The sequence below is a fragment of the Ictidomys tridecemlineatus genome, chromosome 15 (assembly GCF_052094955.1).
Source record: "Ictidomys tridecemlineatus isolate mIctTri1 chromosome 15, mIctTri1.hap1, whole genome shotgun sequence".
NCBI classification, from domain to species: domain Eukaryota; kingdom Metazoa; phylum Chordata; class Mammalia; order Rodentia; family Sciuridae; genus Ictidomys; species Ictidomys tridecemlineatus.
The window spans coordinates 2,245,989-2,265,869 of NC_135491.1; the positions used below are offsets into that span (position 1 = coordinate 2,245,989).

At 57.0% G+C, this 19,881-nt stretch overlaps 3 protein-coding genes and 1 long non-coding RNA gene across 13 annotated transcripts; 3 read left to right on the plus strand and 1 right to left on the minus strand.

The window, feature by feature from the left end:
* Positions 1-7: 7 nt before the first annotated feature.
* On the plus strand, positions 8-5,677 carry Syt5 (synaptotagmin 5). 3 transcript variants are annotated; one of them, XM_021720989.3, is made up of 9 exons: positions 8-454; positions 1,426-1,560; positions 2,042-2,214; positions 2,674-2,793; positions 2,899-3,066; positions 3,455-3,622; positions 3,845-3,959; positions 4,201-4,334; positions 5,135-5,677. In XM_021720989.3, the coding sequence occupies exons 2-9, from the start codon at positions 1,482-1,484 to the stop codon at positions 5,333-5,335; spliced, it is 1,158 nt and encodes a 385-aa protein (XP_021576664.1). In that variant the 5' UTR covers positions 8-454; positions 1,426-1,481; the 3' UTR covers positions 5,336-5,677. The 3 variants fall into 3 exon arrangements, with proteins under 3 accessions (XP_021576664.1, XP_005341627.1, XP_040135857.1); XM_005341570.4 differs by having other exon boundaries at positions 11-454; positions 3,842-3,959; XM_040279923.2 differs by lacking the exon at positions 8-454 and adding an exon at positions 548-617 and having other exon boundaries at positions 3,842-3,959.
* A 1,658-nt stretch (positions 5,678-7,335) lies between these two features.
* Positions 7,336-15,797, plus strand: Dnaaf3 (dynein axonemal assembly factor 3). Of its 7 annotated transcripts, none has more exons than XM_078031439.1 (12): positions 7,336-9,739; positions 9,823-9,927; positions 10,278-10,402; positions 11,006-11,099; positions 12,570-12,727; positions 12,886-13,206; positions 13,312-13,437; positions 13,540-13,662; positions 14,008-14,125; positions 14,653-14,767; positions 14,906-14,980; positions 15,063-15,797. In XM_078031439.1, the coding sequence occupies exons 2-12, from the start codon at positions 9,843-9,845 to the stop codon at positions 15,451-15,453; spliced, it is 1,731 nt and encodes a 576-aa protein (XP_077887565.1). In that variant the 5' UTR covers positions 7,336-9,739; positions 9,823-9,842; the 3' UTR covers positions 15,454-15,797. The 7 variants fall into 7 exon arrangements, with proteins under 7 accessions (XP_077887565.1, XP_077887562.1, XP_077887561.1 ...); XM_078031436.1 differs by having other exon boundaries at positions 7,337-9,739; positions 10,260-10,402; XM_078031435.1 differs by having other exon boundaries at positions 7,337-9,739; positions 9,839-9,927; positions 10,260-10,402.
* LOC144370683 (uncharacterized) lies at positions 14,530-15,205 on the minus strand. The gene is made up of 2 exons (XR_013430587.1): positions 15,067-15,205; positions 14,530-14,761 (listed from the first exon to the last, which is right to left on the minus strand). It is a non-coding gene; the product is annotated as an uncharacterized LOC144370683 (long non-coding RNA).
* A 331-nt stretch (positions 15,798-16,128) lies between the features above and the next one.
* Positions 16,129-19,430, plus strand: Tnni3 (troponin I3, cardiac type). 2 transcript variants are annotated; one of them, XM_005341563.5, is made up of 8 exons: positions 16,129-16,463; positions 16,739-16,751; positions 16,893-16,979; positions 17,411-17,452; positions 17,665-17,796; positions 18,129-18,218; positions 18,713-18,889; positions 19,279-19,430. In XM_005341563.5, the coding sequence occupies exons 1-8, from the start codon at positions 16,456-16,458 to the stop codon at positions 19,360-19,362; spliced, it is 633 nt and encodes a 210-aa protein (XP_005341620.2). In that variant the 5' UTR covers positions 16,129-16,455; the 3' UTR covers positions 19,363-19,430. The 2 variants fall into 2 exon arrangements, with proteins under 2 accessions (XP_005341620.2, XP_077887573.1); XM_078031447.1 differs by lacking the exon at positions 19,279-19,430 and having other exon boundaries at positions 18,713-19,003.
* The last annotated feature ends 451 nt before the right edge of the window (positions 19,431-19,881 follow it).

Sequence of the window (19,881 nt, forward strand, 5' to 3'; positions counted from 1 at the left end):
ATCTTTTGGTTGTGCCAGGTGTTTTGTGTGTGTATTGTGGAGTCGGGGATCAGTGTGGATGTCAAACGGCTGGACCAGAAGATAGAAACTTGTAGGGCTCCGGGATCCACATCAGTGGGCGCCATCGTGGTTCCCGGGTGGGGCGGGCCAAGGGGCGGGTCGTTCTCTCTTACCGGCCTGACCACGCGCTGCTTCCTCTCTCTCCCTTTCTGTCCCTCCTTCTCTCTCTGTCTCTGTCTCTCACACGCAGACACAGACGCACACACACACACATGTAGACACACACATACGCGCGCACGCGCGGGCACGGCGGGGCTCCGCTCAACCGCGCCCCCGCCCTGCCCAGCCCCGCGATCAGCACCCGGGACAGCGCCGGCCGCCCACAAGCTGGGCGGGGTCCTGACCCGCCTGCGTCTCAGTGTCTGCAGGAGGGTCCAGTCCCGCCGCTCGGCAGGTAGGAGCTGCTGGGACCCTTGCCTGAGCCCCCATCCTTAGTGCCATCGCTAAGGGACGGCATGTGTGGGAAGGGTGGGTGGGCGGTGGATGAAGGGACACTGGGAAGGACCAACGGAAGGAAGCAGGAGGTTGGAGCCTGAATCAATTGAGAGGCGACACAGGTGTGGAGACAAGATGCCAGAGGGCGGGATAGGGGCCAGGCAGAGGGGGAGGGGAGGGACCCCTGGGGACAGAGGCCGAATCACAGGCAGGGGCAGGGGAGACTGGAGCTCAGGCAAATGGAAGGCAGACACAATGGGGAACGCCTGCTGGGGCCAGAGAGAAGCTGGTTGGGAGAACAGGTGTGAAGGCATTGTGGGATGCACGGGAGAGACCGACAGGCCAGAGAAGGGTGTGGGGTCCTTCAGAAATACTGGGCAGCCCCCACCCCAGCAAGAGTGATGAGGGCCACATGCGCAGGGAGGAGCCGCTGTGAGCGCGGAGGCCGGGCCGCCCCTAGCCATTCTCGGCGGCCAGGGAATCTCAGTTGCGGGGTCTCAGGCTTCAGCTAGGCCCGGAGCCAGCAAGCCCCGCCCGGCCTCTGCTTCCGTGCGTCAGCCCCTCCCGTTGTCCTGGCAACAGGCTGTTGCCAGGCAACCAGCTTTGCTCCCACCCCATCCGAGTGAAGCTGCGCAGTTGCTCTGGGCAACACAGTCCGCGGGTTCCCACGCCCGCCTCGCCCACAGCCAGTTCGGGCCAAGGGTCGGGGCCAGGAAGGGCTAGAAATCTGCAGGAAGAGCTAGAAACCTGGGGGCGGGTGCCTTCGAGGGAGGGCGTCCCTTTGGGATGGAACCAGACCCCCCAAGCCCGCCCTTGGTCGCGGGAGGGCTGAGACTACAACTCCCAGCATACACAGAAAGCTGTGACAGCGAGAGTTCTCGGTGGTGCGGAGGACTCAGCGGAGAACTCAATGGATGTCTGGGGTGGGAGTGGGGGGCTAGGGCGCTTGGGTGCCTCTGCAGCAAGGACCGCAGGACCCCGCCGCCATGCTGCTGGAGCCCCCGACCCCGGGGCCTGCAGCTTCCGACGCGCCTCCGGATTCCAGCCGCATCCGCCACGGCGCAGGTGAGGAGACGGGGCGGGAGCTGACTGACAGCCCAGCGGGATCCTCGCTGGCTGCGAGGCTAGGGCTGTGGTCGACGTCTAGGACTGGAAACGGAATGGAACGGGGCGTGGGGAGGGCAGGAGCCAACAGGTTTGCAAGAAAGACCAGAAGTGGACCAAGGGGTGGGGCATGAACTGTGATCCTGGATTGGTGACGGTCGGGAAAGTCCACTTCTCTCTTAAGTTGCCTCTATTGAGGACCTGGCACAGGCAAGCATCAGGGGTTGGGCAGAAAAGATGGTGGAACTAATAAGCAAGCCAATCTGGATGGTGTCATTCTGGTAGGGGCATCAACTAGCTGGAAGGAAAACACGGGAGGGAATGGAATGGAAGTGGCTGGAAGGAAAATGAGGCCAGGATTATACCTTCCACGAAGGCTCCCAACCGAATCAGCCCGGCTGCTTTCCCTGCATCACTGTGTGTTCTCTCCACTCCTCTACAGTGCCCCCCTGGGCTCTGGCCACCATCGTGCTGGTCTCAGGCCTCCTTGTCTTCAGCTGCTGTTTCTGTTTCTACCGGAAGCGCTGTCGCAGGCGGCTGGGCAAGAAGAGTCAGGCCCAAGCCCAGGTCCACCTTCAGGAAGTGAAGGAGCTGGGCCGGAGTTACATAGATAAGGTGTGGCTTGGCCCCGTCCCTCAATCTGCCCTTCTCCACCCTGCTCCTCTCTGTGGTCCAGTGGATCTCCATCACTAGTCCCTTCCCTCCAAAATCTGGGGCATTCTTCCCTATGTGTCCAGCTCCCTGGACTCTGAGGACCCAGAGATGGACCAGATCTGGTCATTGTTCATGAGAACTTTCCAGTCTGGTAGGGGAGTCAGATACAAAACTGGATGGTATGTGTCACCTGCAAGGGAGAGTAGGGCACCTGAGTGTCACAGAGAAAGCACCCCACCGCCTAGAGAGTCAGAGAAGGATCTGTTTAGTTCCTGCCTGTGACAGACATCAATAATCAAACCCTGACTTTGCTTAGCCTGCAAGTGATCAGGCATAGTCTAGGGGATCTGGGAGTGTCCTGTGACTTCTGGTTCTACTATCAGGGGAAGACCTCACCTGCCTTGCCCCTGGCTCCCCAAGGTGCAGCCAGAAGTCGAGGAGCTGGAACCCTCACTGTCGGGGCCAGGGCAGCAAGCAGCAGAGAAGCATGCGCTAGGACGACTGCAGTACTCACTGGATTATGACTTCCAGAGTGGCCAGGTGGGTGTGGAGGAGGGGGATGCCTCCCAGGGGAGCTCAGCCCCCCCCAGAGGATGCCCTGGAAGGGATGCTAAGACTTGGGTTTCCTCTGCTGGGCACCTACAGCTGCTGGTGGGTATCCTGGAAGCTGAAGGATTGGCTGCCTTGGACCTGGGAGGTTCTTCGGACCCATATGTGCGGGTCTACCTGCTGCCAGACAAGCGTAGGCGATATGAGACCAAGGTGCATCGGCAGACGCTGAACCCACACTTTGGGGAGACCTTCGCTTTCAAGGTGAGCTCTGTCTTCCTTGCGGAGGCAGGCTGTGGAGTGTTCCAGGAGCTGGAATGCTGGGGACCCACCCTCTTCAGCCTTTCCGGGAGGCAATCACAGCTCAGTTGGCACCTGGGGGGCTTCACTGGACCCTGTGTTGGGGGGGAGGCACTAGGACACCTGGGCTGTTGCCTTGGCCCTTAGGCCCTCCACTTGGGTTCTGTTGGCCCGTGGTTCTGTTCCTGTGGATCCCGGTACTCCCCCACCTAGTTCCATTAATGTCCCCACTGTTCCCTCGGCGCCCTCCCTCACTGCTGCACCGGAGCCCTTCACTGGAACATACTGTACTCCACTTCCTCTTCCTTTCTCCCCTCCACTTTTATTTTCTCCGTGCTCCCTCCCCACCCAGGTCCCCTATGTGGAGCTGGGGGGGAGGGTGCTGGTCATGGCGGTATATGACTTCGACCGCTTCTCCCGAAACGACGCCATTGGGGAGGCGCGGGTTCCTATGAGCTCTGTGGATCTGGGACGACCTGTGCAGGCCTGGCTGGAACTGCAGGCGGCCCCGAGGGAGGAGGTGAGCACTCATGGCCACGCCCTGGCACCCGCCCACTCCTACCTTGGGCCAATCAGCGGGTAGGTTTTCAGAGCACACCCACAGAGCCGGAGGGTTAGACCCTAGAACCAGTGGACCCTTGTGCTTAACTCCGGCCCTTTCCCATGGGGGAGGAAAGAAAGCTGAGAGAAGATGGATGTGGAGCTGGGGCTCTGGTGACGCATCCCTTTCCTCCTTTAGCAGGAGAAACTCGGGGACATCTGCTTCTCTCTCCGTTATGTCCCCACCGCAGGGAAGCTCACCGTCATTGTCCTGGAGGCTAAAAACTTGAAGAAGATGGATGTGGGCGGACTATCAGGTGAGAAAATGGTGTCTGCGGCTGTGCACCAGGGCTCTGGTTCCGCAGCCGGAGGGCGGGGTGTCTGGAAAGTGGAGCTCCCTGTGCTATGGGACATTCAGATTACATTTTGGCGGAGAGAGGGAGACCCGGGCGTATGGTCGGAGTGTCTGTGATGGTCCAAAGGGTCATCCATTCTCCAGAACCCCTGAGCTCAGCAGTGCGGGATGGGGGCGCTATAAGACCCTCCTCCCTCTCCCAGATCCCTACGTCAAGGTCCACCTGCTGCAGGGCGGCAAAAAGGTGCGGAAGAAGAAAACCACCATTAAGAAGAACACTCTCAACCCCTATTACAACGAGGCCTTCAGCTTCGAGGTGCCCTGTGACCAAGTCCAGGTGAGCCCAGACCTGCCTCTGCCGCAGTAGCCCCTGCCCAAGGGCCCAGGCCTTGGGAGCCACTGTTACAAGAGGAAGGGAGGCACTCCGCATCCCCATAGAAACCAGGTCGTGGGGCTGAGGTGTGTTATGGATCTGTTTCCTCCCGTGAGGGTCTGGAGGCACAGCCCACTGAGGAAGAGTCTTCTAAAACCTGGGCTTGGCATTCTCTCCCCACCTCCAAGATGCTCCACCTAAACCAGACCAGCTTTTTCCACCCCCCAGGGTCCTGGCTACTAGGATTCCACCCCACCTCTTTAGGGACAGGACCCTTGGCTTGGCCCTTGCCTGCCTGTAGCAGTTCTGAAGGAGGTTCCTGACCACACCTTACTTAGCAATCCATACCTTTCTTAAGAATCCGTTTTCTTTTTTTGTTTTGTTTTGTTTTGTTTTGTTTTACCAGGGATTGAACCCAGGGACACTTGGCACTGAATCACATCCCCAGTCCTTTTGTTTTGTTTTTGAGAGGCCCTGCTAAATTGCTGAGCCTGGCCTCAAACTTGTGATCCTCCATTCTCAGCCTCCCAAGTCATTGGAATTACAGGCATGGGCTACCTTCCCACCTCCCCCAATCTGTTATTGAAGTAAGACAGGCTTCAGGGCATCTTCTCACCATTTGCCTCCCTCCCTCCCACCTGCCCCTCTCTGTGCCCTCTGATTTCTGGGATCACCTGGAGAGGCGCCTGAGCAATGAGAGCTGAGAGCTCCCGGTGCCTCCTTCCCTCACCCTCGTGTCTTCTCTTCCACCCCGCCCATTTCAGAAGGTCCAGGTGGAGCTGACCGTGCTGGACTACGACAAGCTGGGCAAGAACGAGGCCATCGGGAGGGTGGCTGTGGGCGCGGCCGTGGGCGGGGCTGGCCTGCGGCACTGGGCGGACATGCTGGCCAATCCCCGGAGGCCCATAGCGCAGTGGCACTCGCTGCGGCCCCCTGACCGAGTGAGGCTGCTGCCAGCGCCCTGATCCCCACTCCCAAGTCCCCACCAAACCTCGATTCTGGCACTGACCCCAGACTCTCAGCCCTACCTTTGGCCTCGGCCTCTCGCCCTGGCTGCCCCAACCGTCAGGTCCTTGCGTGCCTCCCACCCCCCCATGCACCACGACAGCTTCCCAACCCCAGCAGCATAACCAGAAGTCCCAGGAACCCTGGGGAGGGAGAGCAGCCTGGCCGGCCTGCCCCAGGCCCCCACCCTCTGCTCTGACCATCAGCCTCCATCCGGGATCCCCTTTGCTCCCAGCGCCCTTTCCCCCCACAGCTTGACTCCTGCACTGCTCTCCCGGCCGAATAAATACTCAGCAGCTCTGGTGGCCTGGCCCCAGTGCTCCTTGAGGGGTGGGCAGGGCTGGGCGCCAAGAGGGAACGCCACCTCCACACAGCGTGCTCACTGCAGAGCGCACCGGGCAGCCCTGGGGCGGCCACACTGGGACCGCCAGCGCCCACCCACTCGGCCTTTCTCTCTTTTTCATTCACACCCCACCCCCAGCCTCGCTTTCCTCATCTGGAAAGATGGGATGATAATAATACCTTCCGCATTTGCCGCAGCCCCCCACTCATCAACCACCCCGCGCCCGCCTCCCGCCCGCGGCTTTCCTACCCAACCTCGCGCCTCCCCTCCGCCCTCTGTCCTCCGGGCATCGCCCACCATCTCCTGTGTGCCCGATTCCACTGGATGCTGTGGACCCAGAACAGATACAAACGCAGACCCACCCCAAGCCGGTGACTCCTCCAGGAACAAGTGACAGTCTCCCACAAAATCTCCAAGCCTGGGAGAAAGGATTTATTTAGAAGAGCGATTGGTCTCCACCTCATTCTTCTTTCAACAAATGCTATCTCCCAATTTGTTTCTGGGAAGATGATGGGTTCATTGACTTCCCCCTCACCAGACAGGGTTTTGGGTGGTGGACAAAGGGCTGTGAAATCTGGCAAGGGAGTTTCTGAGCAGCAAGTTGAATGGAAAACGGGCCAAAAGTACCCCCAAGTGCTAAGGAGAGAGAGTAAAAACTTATCCCTGAGCTTCCTAGTAGCCAGTGGGAAAAGAGAATCAGATCCATTCCATGCATTATGATGTCTGTGTGATTTAAAAATTTCCCTAAAGGAACAGTAGTCTGTCCGGTGTGTCTTTATCAAGACAGCACTGTGTTTTAACTGTTACTGCTACCACTGCCAACAATAATTCTCACAACTCAGCAACTTAGCAAGACTCTGTCTCAAAATAAAAAATGAAAAGGGCTGGGGATATAGCTCAGTGACTAAGCACCCTGAGTTCAAGCCCAAGTACCAAAAATCAAACAGCAAAATCCCACAATTTTAATTCCCACATGACAAGTGAGGGATGGAGAATCAACGTGACTTGCTCCGAATCATACAGTCTCTGAGTCCTGAGGTTGAATGTTCCAATTTAGATGATAACGTTGGGGTCCCTGGTTCTTTCCCAACAAGAAAACAGATTAATGAGAAGAGTAAAGCCATGACCTGGCCCTCCAGGTCTGGAAGGAAACCAGCGAAGGTGGCTATGGTTTGGAAAGGGGGAGGGGGACATTCTTCCTGAGGAGGGAGCTTTCAGCTGAGAGGCGAGTGAGGAGAAGGACGAAGCTTGCCAACAGCATGAAATACCTGGAATAGTGTCTCATCAGGAAGGAATGAAACGCTCATCTGTGCTTCAGTGTGGATGGACCTGGAAATGTCACTCCTAGTGGCAGATGCTGTGAAAAGCCACAGTAGTGTATGACGCTGTCACTAGAGAGAGGTCACTGGAAGTGTCTCCAGATGCCCTGAGTGCTGCTAATGCCCTCCTGAGGATGAGTGGGGTCCTGGACGTGGGGGATGGAGAGTGTTTCAGCCTGGAGGTTTGCTTAGGAAAGCGAAGGACCCACACTGAAGGCACAGGGTGGCCAGGTGGAGAGGGAGAAGCCCACTGGGGTTCCCAGCCCTCTTTGGAGGGCATGGGGAGGGGCGGGCTTGGGGAGGGGCATGGAGATGACATCTCTGGTCAGTCTCAAGCTCCTCAGGCCGATGTGGCCACCAATATCTGGTCAGTAGGTAATGCTGGAAAGTCCCCTAAAGGATAGGTTTCTTAAAATGTTGTGTGTCTCTTAATCCATTTGATGGAGGGATAATCAAGGATACGTGGATGGGAATTTTCATACGTGGGTGAGTTTTCAGTAGGGAGGTGGCATCAGGCCACCCTGGGGGGAGCCAGGCAGAGGCTGCCGGGGCTGAGGGCTGCCGTGCCCCCTTCCCAGGTGGGTCCCAGGACCAGCTAAGCCCACAGCTGCTCCAGCCCTGAGTTACTGCCGTGTGCTTCAGCGAATGCATTTACAAGCACCAGGTCTCTTTATCAGTTCTGTGACACTGGCAGACAATGTGACATACAATATTACCATGATATCCGTAGATATAATGACATAGCATTACTCTGATTTTGGTTAAGTATTGCTAGTTCCCGCCACTCAGGCAAGTGGAGTCATGTGACCAAGGCTGCTCAGCCATCAAGAGGCTAGGTGAGATGCAAATCTAGGCTTGCCTGACATCAAGGGCCACCCCCTCCCCAAGGGCTCTGTGTGTGGTCCCCTGAAGACAGTGGGAAGTCACAGGTAGAGGACTGTGGCCACTCTGTGGAAAGGCAGAAGCAGAACTCGGGAGAAGATTCCCTGCTGGAGTTAGAAGGATGAGCAGGACTTTTGTGGGGCAAAGGAGGGAAGATAATAGACAGAGGGAACCCTACAAAAAATCCAGATTTGGAGGCAAGAGAGGCTTTTGTGCTTTGGGTGCTGTTACCTACTTCTCCCATGCTGGAGTGAGGTGTGCTCTTTCCATGCTGAAAATATGCCCACCATAGTTGATTTCAAGCAGCCAATGTAAAGTCACTAAATATGGAATTAAGAAGAGATGCCTAGCCAAGCAGGATGACCCATGCCTTAATCCCACTGACTCAGGGGGCTGAGATAGGATTACACGTTCAAGGCCAGCCTCAGCAACTTAATGAGGTCCTCAGCAACTTATTGAGACCCTGTCTCAAAATAAAGTATGAAAAGGACTTGGGATATGGCTCAGTGGTAAAGTGCCCCTGGGTTCAACCCCCAGTACCAAAAAAAAAAAAAAAAAAAAAAAGCCTACTAATACAGTATCACAGTATTTCCTAGGGCCTGGATGAGACTCCCCAAATTTAAGATGAATCAAGCAAAGCAGTCAAATAAATGGTACTTTAATGCAAGGTTGTTTAAAATAAAAATAACATCAATGGAAAATTTTTAAAATGTGAACACAGGATACAACTTTGCACTTTAAAAAATAAATAAAACAACCTTGCACTTAGACATGCCAACCTCCTCTAGTCTTGGGCCCTGGGTTTAAAAAAAAAATTCATTTTTTTTTTAAAATTTTGAGACAGTGCCTGGATAAGTTGCCCAGGCTGGATTTGAACTTAAAATCCTCCAGGCTTAGCCTCCCAAATCACTGAGATTACAGGCATGCATCACCAGCCTGGTTCCAGTTCTAATAGAACTTTATTTATATAGACAGGTGCTGGTGACATCTATATATAACAGGCTGATTTTTAAAAGTTATTGTACACATATATTATATATACACACACTGTAGGTGTTGGCAGCCTTCAGGATGGAACCCAGAACTTCCCACAAGCTAGGCAAGCGCTGTACCACTGAGGCATACCACCAACCCTAAAATAACATTTCTTCTCTATGGATATAATTAGACGCAAGTAACCTCTAGGGCATCATAATAGCAAAGTATAATAACATTTTTAAAATGATGAGTTTTGAGCATTTTTACCTTTAATATAATTTTAAATAATAAATGTGAGTAGCAATTCACTATGAAATTCCAAAAATATACGAGCAGCTGCCCTGATTCCTACCTTGTTAGAAGGCCTGTGTGAAGGCAGTCCCAGTGTGTGAGGGGAAAAGGGGACCCAGAGGTTTGCAGTCTGCAGTCGAGCCACCTGTTTAGTTCATTTATCAAGATCTGTTCCGTTTTGCCTTAATTTAAAGCCGCAGTCCGGGCCTTCTCCTTCCCACAAATATGGACCGCCCGGCCCCATCCCCAGCAACCTGCAGCCTTGTCCCCACTCCGCGCGCGTAATCGTCATGACAACCGCGTCCACACGCCCTCCTCCCACGTTCTCGCGGAGATGGTTCCTCAACTCTCCTATTGGCCAAAAGTTCATAATGGGCGGACCTCACGCATGGGTATTGGTCGGTTGATAGCGGCGGTGCAAGCCCGCATGCTCCCATTGGCTGATTGAAAGAAGAGGGCGGGGCTCTGAGCAGCGGAGGAGCAGGTGCGCTGGACTGCCGCACAACACCTGGCACCGGGAAGGGGAGGTCCGCATACTTGGAAAGACAAAGGTGAGGGGGTTCCGTGGGATCAAAGGGGCGAGGAGTGAAGGGCGGTGAGAAGGGGATGGGCTGTACGAGTGTGGGGTTCCCAGAATGTCTGTCCCGCAGAGCCATGACCACACCAGCGGGCTCCGGCACTGGCTTCGGCTCGGTGTGCTGGTGGGGGCTGTCCCCGGCGCTGGACCTGCAGGCTGAAAGTGAGTCCTTACCCTGGGACCACATAGGGCCTGAGACAGCTGTGTCTTCCTAGCATGCGCAGACTCTTTTTAGGACCTGTAGTTCCGGAGTCCATGGCAGGGTCGCCCAACGTCCCCACGGCTCAACGGCAAGGGGGCGCGGGGACGGGGGGGCGGGGGGCGTGCTCCAGTGTCCTTCCTCTCCCCGGACTTCGAATCCCAGAATGCATAGAGGCTCAGCTCCCCTAGGAACCCAGGCCCCGCGTGAGGCCTGCTAGATTTGTAGTTTAGCTCTAGGGGCAACTGCAGGAGCCGCCCTGATGGCCATCAGCCCGAGCGCGTCGTCTTACCAGGTCCTCCTGTGGACCCAGACTCGCAGGCAGATACGGCGCACAAGACCCCTGAGCTAGATGTGCTGCTGCTGGGCTCGGTTGATGGGCGGCATCTTCTGAGGACCCTGGCACGGGCAGCGCTGTGGCCTCGAAGGAGATTTAATGTGAGTTGGGTTTGGGGGTCATGGAAGAAGGATGAAGATGAGAGCTCAGATTCCCGAGTCTTTGAGAAGAGGGAATTGCATTAAAAAATGCTTGGTTCAAAAAAGGGTTGGAGGCCGGAGTCCCAAATCTGAAGGAGATACAAGGTGGGAGCCAGATCCATTTTCCTGGGGACAGGAGCAGCTGGCATATGGTACTGCTGAGTCAGAGGGAGGAAGAATTTAGGGATCAGGCCGGTGCATGTCTGTAATCACATCAGCTTGGGAGGCTGAGGCTGAGGCAGGAGTTCATGAGTTCAAAGCCAGTGGCAGCAACTTGGTGAGGCCCAAAGCAACTCAGCAAGGCCTTGACTCTAAATAAAATATTTTAAAAGGCTGGGAATGTGGCTCAAAGGTTAAGGGTTCAATTTCTTGGTGAAGTTTAAAGATCAGGTCTCCAGTAGTGGTGAGGGGAGCATCCGAGAGGCCTAGGCTCCTGTGTGTGAAGGACGGGACTGATCAGGACTCCTAGGTTGGTGGAAGAAGGGGGCTGAGGGCCTGTTCTCCTGGCCTCCAAGGGTTAGAGATGAAGGTCTCAGAATTGTCCTGCCCTGCCCACCCTTCCAGTTCTACGTGCTGGAGAATAATCTAGAAGCTGTGGCACGTCATATGCTGATCTTCAGCCTAGCCCTGGAGGAGCCGGAGAAGATGGGGCTTCGAGGTCAGTTGCTAAGACCCAGGCATTTTGACCCTCGTCTCCTCTCCCTACAGGGATTCTGCCCTTTCAGTGGTCTAATTAAACACTATCGTCATCATCCCTTACTTCATCATTTGCAGTCTTGAAACCTTAGTTTTCCCACCTGTATAGTGGAAGTATATTACCTCCTGGAGCCACAGAGAATTCTAGGAGAAAAATTCACAGAAAAAGGAGGGAGAGGGCCGCAAGAGATCAGGAATGTCAGAGAGGTATCAAGTGTCCAGGATGTCAAGAAGCAGAAAATGGTCATTCTTGGTAACGTCTTCAGCCTAGTGTCTAAAGTCTTCAGAATCAGGCTGCATTCAAATTCCTGCTTGATTTGCTGTGTGACCTGGGGCTGGAGTCTACCCTTTTCTGGACCTCACTCTCCCATTTATAAGCTAGGGCTCCTAAAAGTTTCTCCACCCAGAGGGTTCTTGTGGGAATTGAGAAGAAAGTGCATCAAGTGCTTGGTTTAGGACATCAACTCAGTACACTTGAGGGTTACTATTTTTTTTAATTTTTTTTAAATTTTTAGTTGTAGATGAACACAATACCCTTTATTTTTATTTTATTTATTTTTTATTTTTTTAATTTTTACGAGGTGCTGAGGATCCAACCCAGGGCCTCACACGTGTGAAGCAAGCCTCTGCCACTGAGCCTCAACCCCACCCCCCAGGAGGTTACTATTTTTAACATGATTATAGATAGTCATTGTCATTAAAAGCCCAGAGCATTTAGAATACATTGCACAATAATCCTTTTAAAAGGTTTTTAAACAACTAGAACTAATCTAATTAACTACCTAAAGATCTATAGTTCTCTTCTATAAGATTCTTAAGTAAAATGAAACTATATTTTCACCTCTATATATCTCTATTTTGTGTTGCACATACAACATGATATTTGTGTATCTCTCGTATACAACTAAAGGTACGGTTTTATCCTATAAAATTCTTAAACTAAAGTCAAACAATTTAACACCACATTTTTTTTTTTAAAGAAAGAGTGAGAGAGAGGGGGACAGAGAGAGAGAGAATTTTAACATTTATTTATTTTTTCTTAGTTCTTGGCGGACACAACATCTTTGTTGGTATGTGGTGCTGCTGAGGATCGAACCCGGGCCGCACGCATGCTAGGCGAGCGCGCTACCGCTTGAGCCACATCCCCAGCCCCCTTAACACTACATTTTAAAACGCGCATATCTCCATCTATATGTGCAGATCACTTTCTCTATTTTAAAGATAAGGAGTTTAAACATGAAACTGAGGCTTGGGGTTCCCTTCGGGGGAAGGGAAGAATAGTTTAGAAGATTGTCCTTCGAGGAGTAGTCCCCGGGACGGTGCGAGATCTGTCGGGAATCCTCGTGCTCACGGTGTGACAGTGCAGTAATAGATGTCAGGGCCTGATCTCTGGGTTCACTTGGCTCCCTGTTGTTTCTCCGCCTTCCCCCAGAGCGGAGCGAGGCCTTCCTGGAGGTGTGGGGGAACGCGCTGCTGCGCCCCCCGGTGGCCGCCTTGGTGCGTGCCCAGGCGGAGCGCCTAGCTAACCTGGTCCCGGAGCCCGACCGCCTGGCGGAGCAGCTGCCCTGGCTCAGCCTTCGCGCGCTCAAGGTGCTGCCGCTGCCCCAATCTCCCGGTCATTGCCTGGGGTCCAGTAGCTTCGGGAAGTGTGGAAATGGGCTGTCCTGATGGATCTGCGTTGATGGAGCGGGATGGGGGCTCCGAATTTCGAATTGCAGCTCCCGGCTCCCATGTAGGGTTTACCCTAGGGGTCCGGCCGGCTTCTGCTCTCGGAGCCCGGGTTCTTTATCCCACCTCCGGGGAAGGAAGGGAGGGCCAGGCAGGAGAAGCTGCCCTCCTGCATCCCGCGCTCCCCGCTTCCTCCGCACGCGTGCCTGGCCGCGCAGTTCCGCGAGCGGGATGCCCTGGAGGCAGTGTTCCGCTTCTGGTCCGGAGGGGAGAAGGGGCCCGAGGCCTTCCCCATGAGCCGCCTCTGGGACTCGCGGCTGCGCCACTACCTGGGCTCCCGCTACGACGCCCGGCGCGGGGTCAGCGACTGGGACCTGCGTATGAAGCTGCACGACCGCGGGGTGAGGTGCCGGGGACCTGGGTGTGAAGGAGGAGGGCTGGGTCTGAGGGGGACGGCCTAGGACACCCTATGCCAGGTTCACCCAGGCCTCCCTTCTTTACCCCAGGCCCAAGTTATCCACACCCAGGAATTCCGACGCTGGAGGGACACAGGTGTGGCCTTTGAACTCAGAGACTCCAGCGCCTACCACGTGCCCAACAGGACTCTGGCATCTGGTCGCCTCCTGAGTCACGTGTGTATCCACTCTCTGGTGTGGTCTTCTTCTTTTCATGGACCCAGGAGTCAGGGTCCCCAACGTGGACTTCACCTGCCTCCTCTCTCCCTGCTTTTCCAGCGCGGAGAGCGCGTGGCAGCGCGTGGGTACTGGGGGGACATTGCCACCGGACCCTTCGTGGCCTTCGGCATTGAGGCAGATGACCAGAGCTTGCTGCGGACCAGCAATGGACAGCCGGTCAAGGTGTGGGAGGGGGTCGCTGAATGGGGACCAATGCTCAAGGCTTTGGACTCCTCCCAAGCTCCGCCTCTTCCTGCCAGGCCCCACCCCTGGCTAACAGGGTCCTAGTGTGAGTGAGGCGACTCCATCCAAGGACCTGCCCCCAACGACTTTGCGCACGCAAGCCTTTGCGGGCTGTGTCGGGTCCCTGCGCAGTGAGCAAGGCTAGTTCAAGCCTGGGCGTACAAGCGCGCCCGAAATTCTAGGCCCAGGCTAGCTTACGCCGAGCACTGCAAGTCCCGCCCCGCGTCCTGGCCCTGCCCTCGCGGTCCTAGCCCCAGGGTCTGGCCACAACCCCTCTCCCAACAGACCGCCGGGGAGATCACTCAGCACAACGTGACTGAGCTGTTCCGCGAAGTGGCCGCCTGGGGGCGACCGAGAGCCGCCCAGGGGGACAAGGAAGAGGAGCCGCAGCCGCGGACTTCAGGTAAACCGCAGGCTGATTCAGCTCCAGCTACTGCGCATCCGAGCGTGGCCTGAGCTGGTTTGGCACACCTAGGCAGGTGACCTCTCCTCCTTGATTTTGCGTTTCTTTTTCTCTCTCCTTGTTTGGCTCTCTCCTAAGGCCTTGGGTTGCGTGTCTGCCCAGGAGCATTCTCAGCTATCTGTAGAGACCCAACAGGGAGCTGCCCACCTCCCTCCTGGATTCTGGCTGTCCCTTCTAACCATCCTCTCCCTGGGTGTTTGACCCCTTCTACAGGGGATGCCCCTTGTGGCTCTGGGTCTCCCACTCTTCTCCTTTGAGTTTCAGTTGCTTGGTCTGTGAAATGCGTCTCTATCTGCCAAGCCAACCTTTCCAGACTTTTACAGAAATGCAGCTCAGAGAAAGGGTGAAAATTCACAGATGTCGTCTCCAGGCTTGTGTCTGCCCAGTTGGCGTGTCTCTGTGTCTGTCTGGGTTTCTGCCCTCAGGGTTGCACCCTCCAGAAGTGACCCCTTTTGGCCCTTCCCCAGCAGCATCTGCCCGGGAATCCTTCACGGTCCACTTCCTAGCCCTCGGTTCTGCACAGACTCTCCACCACAAGCGCTGCTACCAGGGCCGGTTCCAGCTTCTCTATGTGGCCTGCGGGTAAGGGGAAGGCAGCGGGTAAGGGTAAGGGGAACCCAGGCCCAGGCCCAGCCCCTCTTCTCCCAGGACCCAGGACTTGAGCAGCCGCCTCCTCCCTCCGGGTCTGCGTCCCCAGCCTCTCCCCTCTCCTCTCCGCAGGATGGTCCATCTCCTCGGCCCTGAGCTCGGGGCCTGCGTGTCCCCCGGAGGGAACCTGGTTGTGGAATTAGCCCGGTGAGCCCGCCGAGCGAGGGTGGGAACGTCTGGGCCGGGCGGGTTCCCTGGGCGGGTTCCCTCATGTGGCTCCCCGCTCCAGGTACCTGGTGGACCTGCGGCCCGAGCAGCTGCAGGCGTTCTCCGCCCGGGTCTCGGAGCTAGCTCGAGAGGCCGGCTTCGCCCCGCAGACTGGGGCCAGCCCCTCTGAAACCTTCGCGCGCTTCTGCAAGTCCGGAGACTCTGCCCCCAGCGGCCTGGACCCAGCTGTGGAATCCGAACCTGCACCCGGCGAAGTCCTGGCCTGCCCCCTGGAAGTAGTGAGCGTGCCCGGGGCGGACCCAGCCCCAGCGACGGGGTCTCCCCGGCTGTCCTCCCAGCCTCAGGATTCCAGCGCAGAGGTCCCGGCCCCGCCCCAGGAGGCGCTGACCACCGAGAGTCCAGCCCAGAACCTAGAGTCTGCCCCGACCCCAGATCCAGCGCCCCATCCCTAACTCAAAGTCAGACCCTGGAATTGGCGCCGCTCCGACAATTCTAAACCTCTGCCGGGGCTTCGCAGCTCTACCTTCACGTTCACTCAGCCCCAGAGATGGAGCGGGAATTTCAAATTCCATTTCGGGACTCTAAGTTCGATCCCTAGAAACCTCCGTTGTTCTCTCAGAATCCCGGATTCCACCCCCAGACTAAACCCAGGCTCCTGATTGCACCCTGGATGTCAGGCCCCGGCCTTCCCTGCCTTCTCTCCAGAGACCCCATTCCTCACTAGCCTGGGGGTACCTTCCCCCTGGGGCTGGTCACCTCACAGGTGGTTCAAGTAAAGAGTGTTGGGTCCTCTTCACTGTGTGTCCTAGTGTCTTTCCTGTTCACAGTCTGTCTTCAGGGTTGGGAGAGGGCAGAGCCAAGGAGAAGGGACACCCTAGGTTTCCAAGTGCACTGCGGATGCATTTCTCCATGCTGCAGCCTGAAAATGGGGCCCACACCTGCTCCTGGGAAGCATAAACACGTGTGGAGGGGCCAACAGGTTGGGGCTCTGGAACTGACTAGACAGTGAAGGGTTAAAGTTCTAGCACATTGGAGACTGCAGTTGAGTGAGGGGCTGGGGCCTGGACTGGTCTCTGGAGGGGGGTTTGAGGGAGGAGTGGCTGGAGCCAGGACTTTTTCTGAGTCTGGGTGGGAAGGAGTCAGAATCTCCAGAATTGGGGGGTGGGGCAGAAAGGGGTCTGGATTCCCTGGCCGCCAAGGTGACCTGGTGGTTCTGTTGGAGGGTGGCCAGCCCCACCCCTCACGCGCCCCGTTATCTCTCATGCTGAGCAGAGGGAGGAGACAGCAGTATATTTAGTCTGTCCTCCGCGGTTATCTCAGTGTCCTCCGTGAGGCCTGAGCAGCCCGGAGGAGACAAACGTCTGGGACCTCCGAGGTCACCGGGACACGGTCGACCCTCCTCAGAGAGCCCCGGTACCCCTTCTCCGTCTCCCGAGACCCCCGTCTGTCTCTGCATGGCTGAGTGAGTGAAGCTGGACAACCCGGACCCTGAGGCCCGAGGGCAGGGGCGGTGGGCGTCCTCCAGGGTGGGAGCAGCGAGGCTCAACTCCTGGCCTGAACAGGGGGTAGGGTGGGCTCCTGGGTGGAAATGAGGTGAGAATGTGAGAATCTGACTCCTGGGACCCAGCAAGGGGGAGCTGCTGGCCTGGGTCTCTTGGTCTGAGAGGCCTTAGGAGACGGAACTTAGGGGACAGACACGCGCCACCACTAATCCCGCTCCTGTTTCTCTCCTTCCAGCAGCAGCGATGCGGTGAGACCCGCGCGTCGTGGGCAGGGGCGGGGACCTTGCGGTCCGGGTGGGCGCTGCGGGGAGGGGCTGGGGCAGGAGGGAGAGGGTGCGTGGAAGGCTGCAGGGTCTTCATGGTGACGCGGCCCGCTCCCCCACCCCCAGGCCGGGGACCCGCGCCCCGCGCCCGCCCCGGTGCGACGCCGCTCCTCCGCCAACTACCGAGCCTACGCCACCGAACCGCACGCCAAGGTGGGTGGTCCTCCACGGGGCGGGGCTTCGCGGGTTCGTTACGGGAGAGGGGCGGGGCCGGTCCTCCGACCCGGGAGACTCTGGTCACCTAGGATTCTCGGGATCGAACTTAGAATCCCCTAAATGGAATTTGAAATTTCCGCTCCATCTCTGGGGCTGAGTGAACGCCCAGGAGGGTGGGGCGGAGTTTCCAGAAGGGTCAGGTTCGGATTGGCGAGACCCACCTGTGGGCGGAACTCCAGGGTCCACAGCACGGCTTAGGAGGCCAGTGGACTGTGCCTAGCTTGAGCGAGAGCCCGAGGGGCACGGCTTCCAGTTCCATTAGGAGATGGGCCCAGGTCTGAAATTTGAAGGTGTGGAGGTGTCTCCCTCCCACCACCCATCTTCGGATCTATCCTCTCCATCCTCCTTTCAACATGTCCCCCTGGCAGAAAAAGTCTAAGATCTCCGCCTCAAGAAAACTGCAGCTCAAGGTGTGAATGTGCTCCGGGGGGCGGGGTTCCGGGTACGTGGGCGGGTGGGGGGCTTTATCCTGAGGGGCTGACTTGATTTGGGGAATCCCTCTGCGGGAGGGGAGGAGCTTTGAAGGAAGGAGACCAACCTTGGATGGCCAGGTGGCTGGGACACGCAGGACAAAGTTTGATCCCCGTGCTGGGGGACTGCGGTCCCTCCCGCCCCTCTGCAGACCCTGATGCTGCAGATGGCGAAGCAGGAGCTGGAGCGGGAGGCCGAAGAGCGGCGGGGAGAGAAGACACGCGCCCTGAGCACCCGCTGCCAGCCTCTGGAGCTGGCTGGGCTGGGCTTCTCGGAGCTACAGGTACTGTTCACACGAGGCATGGACCCCTGCCCTGCCCTGGGGACACAGAAGTCCTGATGGAAGTCACCTACAATTTCAAAACCCAGTCATCATCCCTGCAGCCCCAAACCTGTCAGGTTCTCAGGACTTCGGGCCCCTAGAACGCTTGGCTGACAGTCCCCTGGGTTCCCGGCTGTCCAGAAGGCAGCCTACTCCTTCGGGACAACATGTCCAGGCCTCAACTTCCACTCCTCAGACCCAGGAGTCCAGATCCCAGCTCTCCTCCCTCAGACTCAGAAATTCTGGTCCCTAGCTTTGCTCTCACAGCACACACGGTGCCCCCCCCCCCCCAGGACTTGTGCCGCCAGCTGCACACCCGGGTGGACAAGGTGGATGAAGAGAGATATGACGTAGAGGCAAAGGTCACCAAGAACATTAAGGAGGTGGGAGCACGGAGCACTCTGGGCACCTGCCGGGTAGGGTGAGGGGCTGGGGTTGTGGTCTCAGCCTGACGATTGCAGCTGCCTTTGGTTGTGGGTCCCGGGAGACCCAGGAGAACGCCGTGAGCAGGTGCAGAAGAGTGAGAACATCTGCCTGGGGAGGCTGCTCTGGCACTGGGACAGCACCTGCAGGGCCGGGTGAGGTCTGGCTGGGAACAGGAGGGCGGAGCGGTGGGTACCCTTGGGTGAGTGAGTCCAGGCCAGCCCGGGAATGCGTGTGTCCCTCCAGGACAGTGGTGTGTCAGAAGTTTTGAGAGATGTGGGTGGATCGCATTGAGGGCTCCAAGTTCCAGATTAGAGGTCTGAGCTGGGAAGACTGGGCAAGGCCTAGGTACCGAGGTACTGGGAGGCAGGACAGGGAGAGGAGGAGACCTCAGGGTGGGAGAATGTGGGGAGGAGGAAGCAGGGCACCTCCACTCCCCCTATGATCACCGCAGATTGCAGATCTGACCCAGAAGATCTTTGACCTTCGTGGCAAGTTCAAGCGGCCCACCCTGCGGAGGGTTCGCATCTCTGCGGATGCCATGATGCAGGCCCTGCTGGGGGCCCGCGCTAAGGAATCTTTGGACCTGCGGGCCCACCTCAAGCAAGTGAAGAAGGAAGACACCGAGAAGGTGAGTGTGGGTGAGGGCCAGGAGGGCAACGCTGCGGGTGCTGAGGCCAACCACCCTAGGACCTCGCCAGAGGGCAGGTGGCACTTGGAGCTGGGGTGAGAGGCACCTAGGGGGAGGAGTTTGGGAGAGTCACAAAGTGCATGTGGAAGACAGGAGAGGAGGGGAGACAGGAAGTAGCAAGAGTCCAGGAAGTTCATAGAGCAACAGCAAGTCCCTGAAAGAGGAAAGAAGAGCAGGAGGGGAGCAAGAAGGAAGAGACAGGAGTGTAACAGGAAGAGAAGTAAAGGAAGCAGGCAGGAAGTGTGGGAGGGAGACAGGAAGTGGGAGGGTAGTAACTCAGTGAGCCAGAGAGCAGGTGGAGACCCAAACCTCTGACCGAACCCCCCCAGGAGAACCGGGAGGTAGGAGACTGGCGCAAGAACATCGATGCGCTGAGCGGAATGGAAGGCCGCAAGAAGAAGTTTGAGGGCTGAGCCTCCCTACCCACCACTGTGGCCCTGAGTATGGCCCTGAGGAATAAAAGCTGCTCCCGGAGCTGGAAGTGACCATGTGTCTTTTGCCTTGGGGCTTAGTCGTGAGAAAGATGGAAAGCAGGGGGCACCAGCAGGTCAGGGCAAGCTGGGTTTCTACCATGGGTGTTCTCAGCTCTTCTGCAGAGGACGCAGTACATACAAGGCCAGAGGGAGAGGCGGGGACAGAGAGGCTGTAGTGACAGAGGGGGCCAGAGATGCAAAGAGAGAGACCTGAAGAGACACCCTGATAAATGCATGCAAACAAAACCACAAAGATGGAGACCAGAGGGACAGTCTCCAGCAGGCAGGGTGGAGGGGTGCCCAAGCCTGCCTGCACTCCCAGGCTGGCTTCCCCGGAGTTCAAGGTCATGGCTTGGCTGGAAAGGGGGGGAAAGAGGACACCAAAAAAGATCAGTGTCAGATGGAGGTGGGGGTTGGGAGCATGAGGTCCTACCAGCCTGACACCCCATCCTCCCCCCA